The sequence below is a fragment of the Anastrepha ludens genome, chromosome 3 (genome assembly GCF_028408465.1).
Source record: "Anastrepha ludens isolate Willacy chromosome 3, idAnaLude1.1, whole genome shotgun sequence".
Taxonomy (NCBI): domain Eukaryota; kingdom Metazoa; phylum Arthropoda; class Insecta; order Diptera; family Tephritidae; genus Anastrepha; species Anastrepha ludens.
The window spans coordinates 125,174,899-125,192,106 of NC_071499.1; the positions used below are offsets into that span (position 1 = coordinate 125,174,899).

At 33.3% G+C, this 17,208-nt stretch overlaps 2 protein-coding genes across 7 annotated transcripts in view; both read left to right on the forward strand.

Annotated features, from left to right (window-relative positions):
- The first annotated feature begins 238 nt into the window (after window positions 1-238).
- Window positions 239-8,485, forward strand: LOC128859041 (uncharacterized). 4 transcript variants are annotated; one of them, XM_054095713.1, is made up of 7 exons: window positions 239-527; window positions 611-890; window positions 960-1,104; window positions 6,901-7,115; window positions 7,178-7,903; window positions 7,978-8,058; window positions 8,122-8,485. In XM_054095713.1, exons 1-7 carry the CDS (start codon window positions 481-483, stop codon window positions 8,302-8,304), a joined length of 1,677 nt encoding a protein of 558 aa, XP_053951688.1. In that variant the 5' UTR covers window positions 239-480; the 3' UTR covers window positions 8,305-8,485. The 4 variants fall into 4 exon arrangements, with proteins under 4 accessions (XP_053951688.1, XP_053951691.1, XP_053951689.1 ...); XM_054095714.1 differs by lacking the exons at window positions 6,901-7,115; window positions 7,178-7,903; window positions 7,978-8,058; window positions 8,122-8,485 and adding exons at window positions 4,269-4,483; window positions 4,537-5,259; window positions 5,488-5,571; window positions 5,637-5,959 and having other exon boundaries at window positions 258-527; XM_054095715.1 differs by lacking the exons at window positions 6,901-7,115; window positions 7,178-7,903; window positions 7,978-8,058; window positions 8,122-8,485 and adding exons at window positions 4,269-4,483; window positions 4,537-5,244; window positions 5,488-5,571; window positions 5,637-5,957 and having other exon boundaries at window positions 259-527.
- A 6,787-nt stretch (window positions 8,486-15,272) lies between these two features.
- LOC128859045 (mucin-2-like) overlaps window positions 15,273-17,208 on the forward strand; it is a 41,946-nt gene continuing 40,010 nt past the window's right edge. For 2 of the 3 annotated variants that reach the window (XM_054095719.1, XM_054095721.1), the window contains exon 1: window positions 15,273-16,039. The gene's annotated coding sequence lies outside the window, so the exon portion shown is untranslated. The remainder of the gene's footprint in view (window positions 16,040-17,208) is intronic. The other variant, XM_054095720.1, reaches the window with a different exon arrangement.

Here is a 17,208-nt window from a genome sequence, read left to right on the forward strand (position 1 = left end):
GTTACAAATCGGTAATTCCGGCAGATTAGGGAGCTGTTTTCTTTCCAGAGGTTCCAGAGGTCCAAAGGTTTTCTTTCCAGAAGGTTTTGCATGCATAACAGAAATAAACATTTAATTTGTGATCCACAATAACTCAGCTAACAGCTTTTCAATTACAAAATTTTCACGTCTTTGCATTTTAATTATACTTCAAGTTTGTCAATAATTGGCAACGCGACTAGTCAGCTGTGCTGAATTTCATCAGTCAGGTGGGAGCTTGTACTCCCGATCTGTAAACTACAAAATATTTTTTTGTCCCACTTTCCATTTCAAAGGAAGTGAAAAAAAAACAATCAAAACAAATGAACGAAAGAATCCACAGCATTAAACAAGGAAAAGTTTGAATGTCGTCACCACTGATATCCCCATTGTGAAATTACAAGTAGTGATGGAGTTGTCTGAAGCGACGCTATGCAATAAATTGCGGCGCGTACATCAAATATGTTCAGTTGGCAAACGAGCATAATCGTTACAAGACTAAGTAAAAGGTAACTTAAAGACTTATAATTAGCGGTTGAAAATTTACACCACTAAAAACAAGGAAGCGGTAATAAATAAATTAATATCCAAGAATTCTTTATCAAACACAAGACGCAAGAAGCTTACGAAAATTTCTGCAACACAAAGGAAATCTGATTTTTAACACCACCATCCAATATTTCAAAACTCAACCAAACATGTCCGTGTTCGGCGCCGAATTTGATGAAGTTTGGCCAAAAACCGGGTCGACCATGGAATTAACCGATTTTGGGAAAAAGTTGTTGCATAAATGCTTAAAAGTGGAAAAACCAGATGGGAGTCATATTGACATTCAAAGTTTCATCAAAAAGTCATCCAACTTCCCTGTGGAGGTAAATTCGCATGCATAAAAATTTAGCGTAAAAATACCGACAATATAAACAATTTATTTTCCACCTTAGTTCGGCACCAATACCTGTCGTATCATCAGTCAGCCAAAAGAGCGTTATCCGGAAATTCAGAAACAAATCGCTTCTGCCTATCCGATAATACATGAACGAGTTTTGGGCTTATACCTGGCTTTCTTGGAACATAAATGCAAATACGGTGAGTAAATGGAGTTTTGCCAAAAAATTACATACGCAGCTGTTGATTATCATTTCACAATGTAATGTAAATGAGTAAAAACAGCATTTGTCAAGTGGAGATAGTTTAAGCGGTTGTTGTAACAGTATAAATATTCCCCAAAATTGTTTTGGGAATGCTGCTGAAGTGGCAGTCCTTGACTGGACATAAATTCGGATCGCTGCTGTAATTCTGGATTGATTTCGTGTAGGTTTCTGTGGTATGCATGATTGTACACATACATATACATACTCGTATGTGTGTGCATATGAGTGATGCGCGGTTCTTTCTTTCACGATCAAATGAATGACCGCTAAAAAGCCTTTTGAACTCGCTTTGTGGTTATTGATTTCTCTATATTAGAGATATTCGCTCATTTTTACATACACGACAAAAAACAAAAACAAACAAAAAAAATGTAACTTGTTGATTACTGCAACTCGGCATGTTAAACTCTGTTATTGATGTGAATTTAGAATGCAGTTACTTGCAAGACAAATTGAATTCGTATTAAAAAACATTAAGAACTAAGATTTCAAACAAACATATATGTATGCATAGAATTTCTAAGGTCTCTGTTACACATACATATCTACCAATTTTCTTTTCATTGTTCGGAGGTCTGTGATATGGAAGAAAATGTTCAATGTCATATGCAAAAAAAATGTAAAAAAATCAGCACGATTATTGAGCAACTTGAGACTAACACTTTATCAAACTAAAATTGAATGGGCTTTAAATTGCATAACCAGAAGTTTTCTACAAATTCTAATTAAAAAGTTGGAAATTTTAACGACAATTTTTTTTATAGTTATACAATTTTTGTGGATTTTGTACAAAGTTTGGGACTTTGATTTATATGAATTTTTTTTATTTTTTTTTTAATACAAACATAGATACAACATAAAATACATAACACTGTTTATTGACACTGCATTAGTTACGCATAAACTAACGAGCAGTACAATTTTGGTAACATAAAGACAATTTTGTGTAGAGATTTTCACAGTCCCTTCCTTAAGTTAACTGCCATCATGTCAGATAAAAGGTTCATTAGACAGGGCTAGTTTACTGGGGCGGTAGCCCTTGGTCGGGGGAAAACCCGAGTCATTCCGGTAACGTAGAACCGGCTGTCATGGGATGTTACAGATCATGTGTTTTGATTCGATGGAGTCGTCGGGTTAGACCTGAGGTGTTGATGAACTCTATACAAAATTAAGAAAAAAAAGAGGTTGTCTGTAAAGTCGGTTTACTTACGATAGTTTAACGTGATAACGTCATAAGAAAATACTGATTGAATGGTTGCATTTTCAAAAGAAAATTTTAATTTTATTTGTTTGATAGATATTTTGTATGGATATAGAGAATGAGTTAACATTAACATAACATAATATACTTTAACATAACATAACATAACATAACATAACATAACACAACACAACACAACACAACACAACACAACACAACACAACACAACACAACACAACACAACACAACACAACACAACACAACACAACACAACATAACATAACATAACATAACATTACATTACATAACATAACAAATTACCCCGTATTAAAGCACTTATCAACAGCTTTCATTTGATACCCATGTTGTACATACACAACCAAAGGTTAGCCGGGTCCACGTTTTGACCTATACCTCGAGACCCCAGTCACGGAGCGGCATGAAAAATACTCTGTACTAAAGCATTCACCAACAGCTTTCATTTGATACCCATATTGTACATACACGTCCGAAGGTTACCCGGGTCCACGTTTTGACCTATATCTTGAGACCCTATCTACCAATAGGTATTCAAACTATACGGAAATCATCTTCAATACCTACTTAACAATGTGTGTAAGTTTGGTTTAATTAGGTTCAAAGACACGGCGGGTCCACGTTTTGGCATATATTTCGAGACCCTAGTCATCAATAGGTATGAAAACTACCCCGTATTAAAGCACTTATCAACAGCTTTCATTTGATACCCATATTGTACATACACAACCAAAGGTTACCCGGGTCCACGTTTTGACCTATATCTCGAGACCCCAGTCACGGAGCGGCATGAAAAATACTCTGTACTAAAGCATTCACCAACAGCTTCAATTTGATATCCATATTGTACAAACACATTCTAGGGTCCACGTTTTGGTCTCTATCTCGAGACCCTAGTCACGGAGCAGCATGAAAAATACTCTGGACTAAAGCATTCACCAACAGCTTCCATTTGATACCCATATTGTACATACACATCCGAAGGTTACCCGGGTCCACGTTTTGACCTATATCTCGAGCCCTATTTCCAAAATAAAATATAATCCATGTTACTCGTGGATGATGTAGCTTTCGAATGGTGAAAGAATTTTTAAAATCGGTCCAGTAGTTTTGAGCCTATTCATTACAAACAAACAAAGTTTTCCTCTTTATAATATTAGTATAGACAACATATCTTATAAGGCATATGGTAAATATTAAAATACATTTTTTCCTTCATATATAATAAAAAAATTAATAATTATAACATTAAAACAACAGGTATTATTAACAAACTTGGTTTTATTTTAAATTCTTCAAGTGAATCAAATTAATAATAATCAATAAGAAGGCATATGCAAATACAAATACGTGAATTTATATATGTACATTTGCGCATATACATACATACATATATACGCTCACTTAAGTAGGAGAGAGCAAGATGTCGAACGTTGCCGTTCGTTTGCTTTGTTTGCTTTGTCGTTCGTTCCGCCCTTTCGCTTGCAGTTCATTCAATGCAATGAGCAAGGTAACGGCAATGAGCAAGGTAACACTAATATGAGCAAGGTAACATTAATGAGCAAGGTAACACTAATATGAGCAAGGTAACACTAATGAGCAAGGTAACTACATATGAGCAAGGTAACGACACATTTTTTCGTGCGTGCAGCCTGTTAAATCGAATTATAAGACGTTATCACGTAAAAAATTTACCTTGAAACATATTGCGAATATTGTGAAAAGATGAAGTGACTTAATTATGTGAGCGCAAGTGTATAACTACGAGTTTTTCCCCTTTATAAGAAAATGTTTGAGAGCAATATTTAAAAATAATTTGAGAAATTGTTAAATGGAAAAAATTGAAGAAAAAAAACTTTCAGGCAATAAACGCGAACTTGAACTCTATCAAAACTTGACACTGACCGATTTTGTGCAACGTCTGTTGGCGAAGCGCTGCGTTAGTTTCTTTGGTAAAAACGACAAATATCTTTTATTGTCACAACAACGCGACTGCAGTGGATTCATGGAGATTGGCACTGATGCTGAGAAACCGCCCCTACTTCTGCAAGATGTGCTCTCCTATGACGAGATTAAGGTAATTATCTTAATTACTATGAATTTCAACATATTCACTCGCCTCTTACACAGCTTTCGGCATTACTCTCGGTTTCTTCACACACGGAGTTCCTCAATGACGGCAATCGACAGAATTGTGGTGTCATCGAACGCAACAAATCACGCATTGAAACAGATGGCGTCATAATTGGTCTGATTGGTGCACGTCTAGTACGACGCGATGTCATGGAATTCCAGGATATCATAATTGCCAGCAAACAAAATACCAAAGAAAATGGTTACGGTTTGCCGGCTGCTGCCACGGCTAATATGCGACCAGCCGATTATAGGCGCGTATGGAAGGAGTTCTACGAGGAGCAAGATTACCTATATGAAGAAGTGAAAATAGATAACAAACGCTTTGGCAAAGCGCGCGCTAAAAACGACATATTCGACAATGTGCTGATGAAGAAGCGTTACACCGTATCTTTTGACACGTTGTTGCTGGAGAGTGAGGCGCGCGCTGCCGCGGCCGGGAAGCAAGCTTTTTTGCATGTGGTGGGCATCGGCTTGGGTGTGTGGCGTGCAGCGGAGCAGCAAGAGAAAATCTTTTTAGAAACATTTGCACAGCGGCTGAAGGTGTTGTTGCCGAAATTGCCGCATGTGAGTGTGGTGCACTTCTCGTGGTTCCAATTGAGTGAGTGGGGCGATTTGAAAAATGGTGGCGTTTATAAGTCGAAAACACATCCTGATGGGGGTATAAGGACTTTCCTATCGAAGCGAAATCCGGCCGAGAAGTTGGTGAGCGCCAATGTGGTAATAAAATTGTTTGTTTGTCTTACGTCTATGTGAAGGTGAACGGGAGTACTTGGGATAGTATTTTGTTGGCTGTAAGTGGTGGAGGTCTTTTTAGAGCTAATTTGATTAACTTTATACATTTCATATTTATTTTTTATTTAATTTTTAGAAATCCCTCATACATCATACATGCATACATATTTATTTTATTCTTTTGTCGTCTAATTACACTAATTATACCTGCAGAAATCACCTGAACTCGAGAATATGCTGCTGATTGTCTCCTACGCTTGGGACGGCAATGCATTGCCAGGCAATGAATTCTGGATGGTTAGTTTAATCATATTAATTACCTGAGTTGATTATTTTTGAATGCCTTTTTTTCTGTTTTGCAGAAAATGCTAAAATCGACCGGCGACTCCTCCACCGCCTGCAGCACGCTCGTCACCGAGTTGCATAACCCGCATATCAATGAGGAACGGGTAAATGGGGCCAATTTGCACATCGCTTCCGAACAGCATGGCGTGTTGCACATAGCCGATTATGTTAAAAAGTTGTTGGAATGAGACCGAAATTGGGTGGATGGCTGATGCATTTGACAAAAGGGCGCAAGCATAGAAGTGAAGCATAGTGAATTTCAATATTTTTCCTAAAATATTTGTATTGTGTAAGTAAATAGGTATATTTATTGTAAATTAATAATTTTGTAAGTTTAATTAAAAACTGTTGTCTATAAAAAAAAAAATTGAAAAGTGCTTCTTACTGCATTGGCTTGAGAGTTTTGGTAGACACAGTGTAGCCACATGCAATAATAGTTAGTTTTCGATAGGGGCTTACGCTTGTTGCTGTAGTTGCATACAAAATTCGAAGAAAAATCGAAGAACTTTCAACGAATACAGCTGCAACAATATCATTAAGCATTATCCTTAAGGAGTAAGCTACGGTGCACTAGATAGGCCTCGTTTACTGGGCCGGTAGCCCTTGGTCGGAAAAATCCGAGTCATTCTAGTAACGCAGAACCGGCTACCATGGGAATGACTTTGGCCCAACTGCGTTCTGGGTACTGTGGCAGACTAAACTCCTACCAACACAGAATCAACACCGACATGTGAAGGCACACCGCACGACACTAACCACCTGCGTTCCCACGACTGTCGGTTCTTCGTAATCGGCGCTGTCCGCATTTACATCCGGCCAAGGATTGTCACTTCAGCAGCATTCCCCGTATATGTATGCGGAATGGTTATACTGCTCCAACAACAACATTAACCATCTCTTCAAATGCCGCATCAAATCGACTCACCTAACACCCCTCTCCCTCTGGATCCAGCCTGTCGAAACAGCACGTTTCCTGACAAAGACGGCAGGTAACTAATTCGCACTGACATGTTTAAGTAAGCTGCTACAACAACAACAACAGTAATAAAATCCATTATCCTTAAATTTTGGAGCAATGCTAATAAAGTGCCAGTTCTTGGCTGGTAATGCAGAGGCGAATGCCGTAAGGACGATCCACATACGTGTACTGTTCTGGGTTAAGGAGCTTATCTCAAGCAACTTACGGTTCAATGAGGTATCCTTGCAACTGATAATCTCTGGCACCTTCTTATTCCTTTTCTCTTTTCTAAGCTTTACTTAACTTTCGCTTCGTTTTCAAAGGCAACGATATCGAACGCGCAATCTACACTGAGATGACACTCACTGACCTGGTGCAGCGCCTGCTGATAAAGCGTTGTGTGGCCTTTGTCGGCAATTCCGATGAATATCTCTTGATAACTGGACAAATGGGTTTCGGTGGATTTCACGATGTCGGTACCACCGCTGAGCGCGCGGAGTTGAAACTAGAAAATGTGCTCAGTTATGATGAAATAAAGGTGAGTCTAGACAGATTACTCTCGAAAATAGATCTTAAAGCTGATTTATCCAAAAACCACAGCTTTCGGCTTTTCTCTCCGTCTCTTCGCACACTGAATTCCTCAATGATGGGGATCGCTTTAATGCGGGCGTAATTGAAATGGATAAAAGTAAAATTGAAGTGGCGGGTGTTGTCATCGGCATGATCGGTGGTCGCTTCGAGGTGATGAATGTGATGGAGTGGCAAGATATTATGATCACGCCCATGCAGAATACCATACAGCAGGGCTATAGCTATGCAGTGGGCGAGGCAGCGCAGGCGAACAACAACAACAATCGCATTGTCGGCTATCGTCAGCTGTGGTTACGTTTCTACGAAGAGCAAGACAAACTTTACGAAAAAGTGAACCTGTTGGATACGCCCCGCTACTTCAAGGTGCCACACACTGATTTCATATTCGACAATGTGACAATGAAGAAGCGTTACGCCATCTCTTTTGACACACTGCTGCTAGAGGCAGATGCGCGTGGTGTTGCAGCGGACCGACAGGTGTATCTACATGTGGTCGGCATCGGGTTGGGCGTTTGGCGTGCGGTGGAGCATCAGTGTGAGATATTTTTGGAAGCGTTTGGTGAGCGCTTGCAGGAGCTCATTCCGCGCTTGTCTCATGTAGGAGTAGTGCATTTTTCGCATTTCCACGCAAGCGCTTGTGGTATACTAAAGAATGGCGGCATAATTGCAGAGGAAACACATTCAGCTGGTGGCATTAAAATGCTGCTGAGCGATCGTAATCCTGCGCAGAAGTTGGTAAGTGGTTGGAGAGCAGTTTTTTTTTTTGTTTTTGTTTCGTATACTAATCACTTGAATTGCTTACATGCTAGTCGCCGGAATACGAAAATATGCTTGTAGTGGAATCTTATGCTTGGGACGGAAACGCTTTGCCAGGCAATGAATTTTGGATGGTGGGTTGTGCTATTTTAGGTTGCTATTGATAATTGATTTTTTTTTTTTATCTATTTCATAAGGGCTCTCTGAGCGGTTCGGGCGACCCAGCTGCTGCTTGCAGCACCCTGATCACTGAGCTACACAATCCGCATATAAACTCAGAAATGGTGAATGGTGAAAATTTGCATGTGGCCTCAGATCGCTTTGGTGTTTTGCATATTGGAGAATTTTCCAAGAAATTTTTGGGACAAACTTTAAACTAAACCAATTTTTAATTAATTTCTTCTAGTTCACGGCCCAAAAGGAAAAAGTGTATAATAAAATCTACTGGAAATGTGAGGTGTAGGCAAATGAATTGAATTAAATAAGAAATGTATATAAAAATGCTACTGAATTAAGAAATGAATTAATAAATAAAGAAATAGGTACTATTTTAATGTGCGAGTATTTTGGCTTGTAAAAATTTAAAACACAATCAGAAATGTTACGCCGCCAGTTGAGGTTATGTTATGGGAACGGCTAAGACTTATTCCACTCCAAGCGCTGTTGCTCCAGCAGCAATAACCAAAAGCATTTGTAAACACATACCACTACCAAATAAAAAACAAATACCACTACATTACTTCAAAACAAAATAAAATATAAAAATTCTCTAAATAAATTTATTACTGACTCGAGGAGAGTTTGAATTTACTTTTCAGTGAAATGTTTGGCAGCCAATGCCAACAAACCAAATGCAAAGTTTGAAAACAAGTGTATAATACAGACAGTTTGATTGCTTTTGCATGGCAATGCTACAGTTTGAAGAGCAGTGCAAAAATAAACAATTTGCGTTAATTTAATATAAAAAACATCCTATAATCTTTTCTAGCAACATTAGCAATATTTATTGGTACATACATTTTTCCATAAATGACATTTTTGACATAAATTATCACAGAAATGTTGCTAGACTTATCGAAGTCCCCTACCGTTGTATGAATTCGAGTGCCGCTTGGGTATGCTGACAGATGGCGCACATAAATGGAAATTTATGCCATTTGCTTTTCATGGGAAACCCACCGAGCAGGTTAACAAGTTAAGAAGTGAAAAATATCTGAGAAATTTATTTTAGGCCGCTCTCTATCTCTATGCTCAATTACATTGACGAAAAATTTATACGCGAAAGCAACAACAAAGTTATCGAGTAAGATTCGCCGCAGAGGCCTTTTATCTTAAGCTAATTTTTTCTTTTTGTAAACACTTATTTTATGCAATATTCGCACTTTTCAGTTTTATTTTTTCTTTATATTAATAAAAAGTCCAGAGCTAAAGATCGATAACTACTATACAAAATTGCAAATACTTTTTGTATTTTCACAATTTTGTAATTTAATTATTTAAATATTTTTCCAATTTCCCAAATGTTACAATTTGATTATATTTATTATAAAACTTTATTATTTTTTCATAAAATTTCAACGAGAATTGCTTATTTGAATCAAGTTGTTTGTAGCGAGAAATTTCCGCATATAAAAAAAATACAAATTTTCAGCATTAAAAAAATATTTATATATAAAAATAAATCAATATACATATGAGTGGCTCAGTGCCATCCTTGCCTAAGCCTCAATTTAGTCATTTCCTAATAATTAGTGACAAAGTTAATAGGTAATTAAAAATTAAACAGCCTTTTTTAGGAAGGTTTGAAACATTTAATTAAACTGAAAATACATTCCTTGAATACTACAAATTAACTTAAGAAAATAAATATTTTATTGTATCATCATGACTTTGGTACAAACGTATAGGCACTTTTGGCGCTTACTAAGGAAATAGGACGTGATGGTTAGGCATCCTTGAAGTGATGAGAAAAATTGCTATTCGTCATTTTCTTCAATTTCTGATTCTTCATTTTGCTCAACAACCCCTACATTAAGTGATTGGTAAAAGTCGTGATGCACTGGAGGCACAAATTTCAAAAGATGTATCAAATCCTTTTTCTTCTCTTTAGTTATAGCGCGTCCATTTGGAAACAGGGCCGGTAATTGAGATGGAAAATAAAGCGAAGGGCGACCCCTACCAGATTTTTTTGTCAGGTCTAGTGTACTGAAAAGTAGATCATTTTCAACATAATTGTACTTATAAAACATTTCTTTGGCTCTCCTTTCCGCAACTGAATCCATTTAATTTTAAGCCATTCGACCTTCCCTTTTTAGTTGAAACCTTGCTATGTGTAATAGATTCTTCCAAAGTTTTTGTACTAAAAATCAAATCTTTCGTCTGATGAACATTGAATTTAGGACTTTTTTTCTTAGCGGAATTAATTACATTTAACCAATCATCGGGATGGAAAACATGGGGATGGTGCTTTATCTCCCTCTCTATTATTCCAAAATCTTGGTCGCATGTTGAAAAACTGTGCCCCTGTACAAAAACTGTCATGTCAATTTTTTCAATTTTCGAATGTTGTAGAACATAAGAAAGAGCTAAAACCACTTTAATATTTCGGTTTTGGCCCCCGCAACTGTCACTATAAAGAGTGATTTCTTCTGTAGTTGACGGCAAGAAGTTTTTTATGTGGTACAAAAGACAAGATGCGATTTCTTGTGCGCCTCTTGATGCAATATGTTCATCCCAAACGTTCATGTGTCCAACATTATTTACTTCATCATGTATGCATAGGTTATACACCCAGAGTTGAAGTTTGTAGTATACAACTCCGGTAGTCAAAACTGAAGTAGGTAATGTCTTTTGTAGGTCGAAAACGATTAGTTGCTTTGTATTATTGCTAGATCTGGCTGCAACGGCATCTCGTTTTTTCATATCCCGGATGACATCTACTTGTCGTAAATGAATGTCATGTTGCACTTTGGAAGTCTGCTTTTCAGTTTCTGTCTGCAAAGTAATATATTTATTTTTAGCTTGAATTCGTCGCATGTTTGACAAGTGTCTTTCTGCAGTTGGTGAAAATGCAGGTTAAATTTTGTATTAAAAATGTGTCGGAAAATAAGTAAGGAAACTGTATGGTGCTTATTGTCAATGGACCAATTTTTATACATATCATACATCATTTTCATGTTTAGGTCTGGATTTAAATATTTTCTGTTACTATCTCGCCTGCAATAATGACTATCGGACGATGGAAATTGTTGTATAAAATGGCAAACCCTTTGTTCATCTGCCAAGCTAGTTTTATTATGTGGAGTATGTTTTCCTCTTAAGTCACCTCTCGGCGTACCAGATTGTTGCTTTCTCTTTAAAGCATTTGTAATGGTTCTTTTTGGCAAACAATTTTGTCTTCCCCTTGTTCATCTCGAAGCCTGTAGATTCTTGTTTTAACCCTACGACTGTTTTCATTTTTGGTATATTTTCTTTTAATATCTGTAACCTCAATTTGACCTGGAAGGAAAGAGTGTTTCATGGGCCCATCCATACTGTAAAATCTGTAAAATCGCTTAAAAATACAATATCTCTTCTTCGGTCTTCAGAAATCTGTTGAGAACAGTGAAGTACACATTCACATTCTGATAAGTCACACCGTTTCTGTGGAATGAGTCGTCCTTTTGTAGATAGATATTCTTCACCACGTGCACGCTTTAGTTTTCTAATAAACATAAACATTGTGAGGCTGCCTGACTCTCTTTCGCCCTTTATTATTCTCCACGAGCTGCTCGTCATTCCCTCCCATGGAACATAACCTAACTTAAACATACATAAAATATTTTGTAAGCCATGAACTTGGTTAAGAATAAATGAAACTATAATACCTGAGACCTCATCTGAAGGTAAGTAGTCTTTGTCTTTATCACTATCATCACCTGAAAAGTCGGATAACGAAAACAGCATGTCGCTCCCGGCCGCCATGTTTTGATGGCTAGGCAGAAATGGCCCAAATAACTTTTGACATATTGAGATTGCCAAAACTGTCCATAGATGTCAGCTTTGCCTCGTTCAAAAAATAGCGATGTGCAACTTTAGCACGGATAGTTTGGAGTATTTCTAAGTAGTGTCGCATAATAACTCCAAATATGAAATTTCGAGGGTTAGGCAAGGATGGCACTGAGCCACTCATATATAGTATATATTTTTTTTTATTTTGTTTTGTATTTTATTTATACATTTTTAAAATTTGTAAAAATGTAACTGCAATTTCTCAATACATCAAAGTGGATTAATTTTTTTGAAAGTTTATCACAATTTTAAAAATGTTACAGTTTTGTGAAATATTTTTTTTAATAAATTTTCAATTGAAAAATTTTATTTTTTTAACGTTTTTTTATGCATTTTCAATACGAAAATTTAAATTTCCAAACTTTTTTTTATAAATTTTCAATTCCAAAATTTAAATTTCTTAACTGTTTTTATAAATTTTCAATTTCAAGTTTCTAAATTTTTTTATGAATTCTCGATTCCAAAATTTTAATTTCTAATTTTTTTTTTAATTTTAAATTCCGAAATTTTAATTACAAAACTTTTTTTTATAAATTTTCATTTTCAAAATTTTATTTTCTAAACAGTTTTTTATAAATTCTCAATTCCAAAATTTAAATTTTTAAACTTTTTTTTATAAAATTTCAATTTCTTAACTTTTTTTATAAATTTTCAATTACAAAATTTAAATATCTTAACTTTTTTTTTATAAATTTTCAATTAAGAAATTGAAATTTCTAAACTTTTTTTTATAAATTTTCATTTCCAAAATTTAAATATCTAAACTGTTTTCAAAAATGTTTAATTGCAAAATTTCAAAATTTTTTTTTATAAATTTGCAACTCCAAAATTCAAATTTCTAAAGTTTTTTTTTTAATTTTCAATTACAAAATTTAATTATATAACTGTTTTCAAAAATTTTTAATTACAAAATTTAACAACAAAATTTCTAAACTTTTTTTTATAAATTTGCAACTCCAAAATTCAAATTTCTAAAGTTTTTTTTTTAATTTTCAATTACGAAAATTAAATTTCTAAGATTTTTTTTATAAATTTTCGATTCCAAAATTTAAATTTCTATTTTTTTTTTTAATTTTAAATTCCGAAATTTTAACTACAAAACTTTTTTTTATAAATTTTCATTTCCAAAATTTTAATTTCTAAACTTTTTTTATAAATTTTCAATTCCAAATCTAAATTTCTAAACTTTTTTTTATAAACTTTCAAGTACAAAACTTAAATTTCTAAACTTTTCTTTTTATAAATTTTCAATTAAAAAATTTAAATATCTAAACTGTTTTCAAAAATTTTGATAAAACAAAATTTAACAACAAAATTTCTAAACTTTTTTTTAAAGATTTGCAACTCCAAAATTCAAATTTCTAAAGTTTTTTTTTAATTTTCAATTACCAATTTTAAGTATCTAAACTGTTTTCAAAAATGTTAAATTAAAAAATTTAACAACAAAATTTCTAAACTTTTTTTTATAAATTTGCAACTCCAAAATTCAAATTTCTAAAGTTTTTTTTTAATTTTCAATTACCAAATTTAAGTGTCTAAACTGTTTTCAAAAATGTTAAATTAAAAAATTTAACAACAAAATTTTTAAACTTTTTTTTATAAATTTGCAACTCCAAAATTCAAATTTCCAAAGTTTTTTTTTAATTTTCAATTACCAAATTTAAATATCTAAACTGTTTTCAAAAATGTTTAATTAAAAAATTTAAAACAAAATTTCTAAACTTTTTTTTATAAATTTGTAACTCCAAAATTCAAATTTCTAAAGTTTTTTTTTTAATTTTTAGTTACGAAAATTAAATTTCTAAACTTTTTTTTATAAATTCTCGATTCCAAAATTTAAATTTCTATTTCTTTTTTAGTTTTAAATTCCGAAATTTTAATTACAAAACTTTTTTTTATAAATTTTCATTTCCAAAATTTTAATTTCTAAACTTTTTTTATAAATTTTCAATTCCAAATCTAAATTTCTAAACTTTTTTTATAAATTTTCAATTACAAAACTTAAATTTCTAAACTGTTTTTTATAAATTTTCTATTAAAAAATTTAAATATCTAAACTTTTTTTTATAAATTTTCAATTACAAAATTTAAATATCTAAACTGTTTTCAAAAATGTTTAATAACAAAATTTAACAACAGAACTCTTAACTTGTTTTTATAAATTTGCAACTCCAAAATTAAAATTTCTTAAGTTTTTTTATAAATTTTTAATTAGAAAATTTAAATTTCAAAAATTTTTTTTATAAATTTTCAATCCCAAAATTCAAATTTCTAAACTTTTCATTTGAGAAGGTCTTTGTGTCAATTTGTGCGCCCAGGAGCTAAAGATCGACCATAAAAGAATTTTAAACCATTTGCGCAAAAATTTTACCCAAAAATATTGGATTTCTTTTCCCCAAATAAGTCAGAGATTTTAGATGCCAGAAAAGGCAAAACTTTCACTCGAAAGTTAAATTTCAGTAAAATTTAGAATTTGAATTATATTTTCTTTTAAGCATTTTTCTTAAGCACTAGCTGACCACCTTCAGGGATACATTTTAATAACTAATACAAAAAAGTACATAGAGATGTTTCGCAATAAATTTGCCAATTTCCTCTGCCAAATATTCTGAATATTGCAACAAAATCAAAACTTATTAATTCTCTGCCGTAGAAATTAATCGAGTTTTTGTTTGAGTGTTTGCTTATTTGTGTAATTTAATCTATGAATTCATAAATTATCCCTGAAGAACTATACAATTATTAAAATACAAAACTATAAAATTAATAAAAAATATTTATATTTACTTGCATTTAATTTGAAAAATTAAGAATTGAAAAATTCGCATTTGCAAAATATTCTAAAAGTCAGCGAACGAGGTACTTTGCTAGCTATAACTCAATAATATTGGGATATATTGCGTGAAATATTTGTATATTTTCAATATTTGTATTTTCAAATATTTGTATATTTAATATAATTATTATTAATATTTAAATATTTGTATGTTAAAATATTTGCATATTCTATAACATTTAATTAGAAAGGGAAATCATTCAAACTTAGCAATCATCTACCCTCAAGTCGAAGTTGCGTATACGCACTGTATCCTCCCTTTCAATGCCTGCAGCGAGTCGCTGAGTAGAAATGTGATACTCAAATGCTTCTAAGCACTCTTTCATTTCTTTTAAGAGCGCGCTACTTCTTTCTCCACACGCACATTGAGAGCGGCATTTCACTTGCCTGGAAAGTGTTAATATTTGCCGCTATTATAAAAACCGAAACATTGGTATGCAACTCGAGCAGTTGAATGGCGGCAGCAGTGCTGGTAACATCTGAATTTTAGCGGTGAAATTTAGTGACACTACTAAATGTATGACAAGTACACACATATGTGCGTGTATATGTGTTAGTGGGCATAAGCACAAGCGTGCGCTTGACGACGCGTTGTGGGCTGTACGGACACGCGCGGCGTTTATAAGGAGCAAATTTTTGAAGTGATAATATTTCGCTTAAATGCTTTTCATCGAAGAAAGCATAGAATATTTGTATGGTCACAGCCTATAGTAATGTAGTACATACAAATACCTATCTGAAAATGTATGCAACAAAGAGTTAATCAAAGGCATTCAAGCGTGTGACATGTGAATATTTGTAAGTGTTTGTTGTGACAAAAAAAAATTACAAATCTATTCCGCATGAAATAATAAAAGTGAAAACTCATATAAACGATATTGGTGAATTTGTCGTAAAAATAAATTGCGGTTAAACGCTTGAATGAATTTGCTTTGGATTTACCTTCAACGGACCGTCAGTGACGTCCAGCTACATACGACTGGTTGAGTGAGGAGATCGACCGCCACCGCGGGGTGCACATCCTTCGCAACTATTTGTGTACAAATAACACACTTATAAATATAACAAAACCAAAACTATAGATATGCATACAGCTACAAGTATTCGTACGGTGTTTTGGTGTGCAGGGGTGTGTGCGTTGGAACCCACACTTATGGCTACGCTATAGACAAGCATATGGAACACGCTGCTTCCGAAATGGCAAAAAACAAAATGCTTTTCCAATAAATGTATGTATGTACGTATGTTGAATGAAAAATTTGCGCTTGATTGAAAATTATAAATTAGCACAGAGAAGTGGCACACTACTGAAGCAGCGCAGAAAAAATTAAATTTTTAAAGTGAAACAGCTTTTATTGTGCGAAGTGACGCTTGAATATTTTTATGGCAAAAGCATGCACATCAAAGCAAAAAACAAAACAAACGAAATAATTTAAAAATAATAATAATTTTTATTATTATGCGTTTACGCTTATGGAAAGTAGGGAGTGACAGAAAACAGCTAATAAATAGCATTTCCCAGTAGAAATACTAAAAATTATAAAAAATTAATAAATATTAAAAAAAGTAATAAAAATGAATAAAAACGATAAAATGTGAAAAAGTAATAAATAAAAAATGAGTAAAAAATAATTGCAATATGCGGTTCAAATGTAACAACTAAATTGTGAATGTGGCTAAAAATATACCTGGAAAAATGTGCCACCAATAAAAACGCATTTAAAAGTGAATTAAATAACAGTATCGTTTTTCGTTGTGGCCCTGTATTAACCCTTTGAGCTCTATGAATTGATGATGATGATGCTTTTTTTCTTATATAAATATTAAATTACTGATTTTCGCTTAAGTGGCGTTCGTATTTCCGCACACTAACTCAGCGTTGTACATGAATTCACGCGTTTTTTTCCAAATAAAGCACTAGAAGATAAAAATATATAAAATATACTAAAGTAAAATTTGAGATTTTGTTAAAAATTATATTAAAAAATTAAAAATTATATAAAAACTATATTTTAAATCAATAATTACATTTTATATTAAAAATTAAAAAATTATATTATTATAGGTTTGAGTAAAAATAAATCCATTATTTTCGCGGTAGATGCCTGTAGTGTTCGATGTCTCCTAAAGTATCGATCAAACAATTTAAAGTTTATGCTCGTTGTCAAGGTGGCATTTCTGACTAAAAAAAATCTTTTTTTTTATTGGAAATTATATATTATTGTATATTAAAGCTTTAATTTCGAAAAGTTTCAATTCTTAATTATACCTCAATTGTAACATTTTGAAGAATTTATCGCCTTTTAGCTCGAAAAATAAAAGTAAATAACTCCTGCGGTTAGAAGAAAAACTAGACTAGACATTATATTTAAAATTATTTAAACAGTTTAAATGGACT

What these genes read in the sequence shown, in the direction of transcription:
- LOC128859041 (XM_054095713.1), top strand. Translation starts at nt 481, where the DNA reads ATGTTCAGTTGGCAAACGAGCATAATCGTTACAAGACTAAGTAAAAG. An exon ending in GTAATCCTGCGCAGAAGTTG is followed by an intron (nt 7,904 to 7,977) that starts GTAAGTGGTTGG and finishes CTTACATGCTAG; the next exon opens with TCGCCGGAATACGAAAATAT. An exon ending in CAGGCAATGAATTTTGGATG is followed by an intron (nt 8,059 to 8,121) that starts GTGGGTTGTGCT and finishes CTATTTCATAAG; the next exon opens with GGCTCTCTGAGCGGTTCGGG.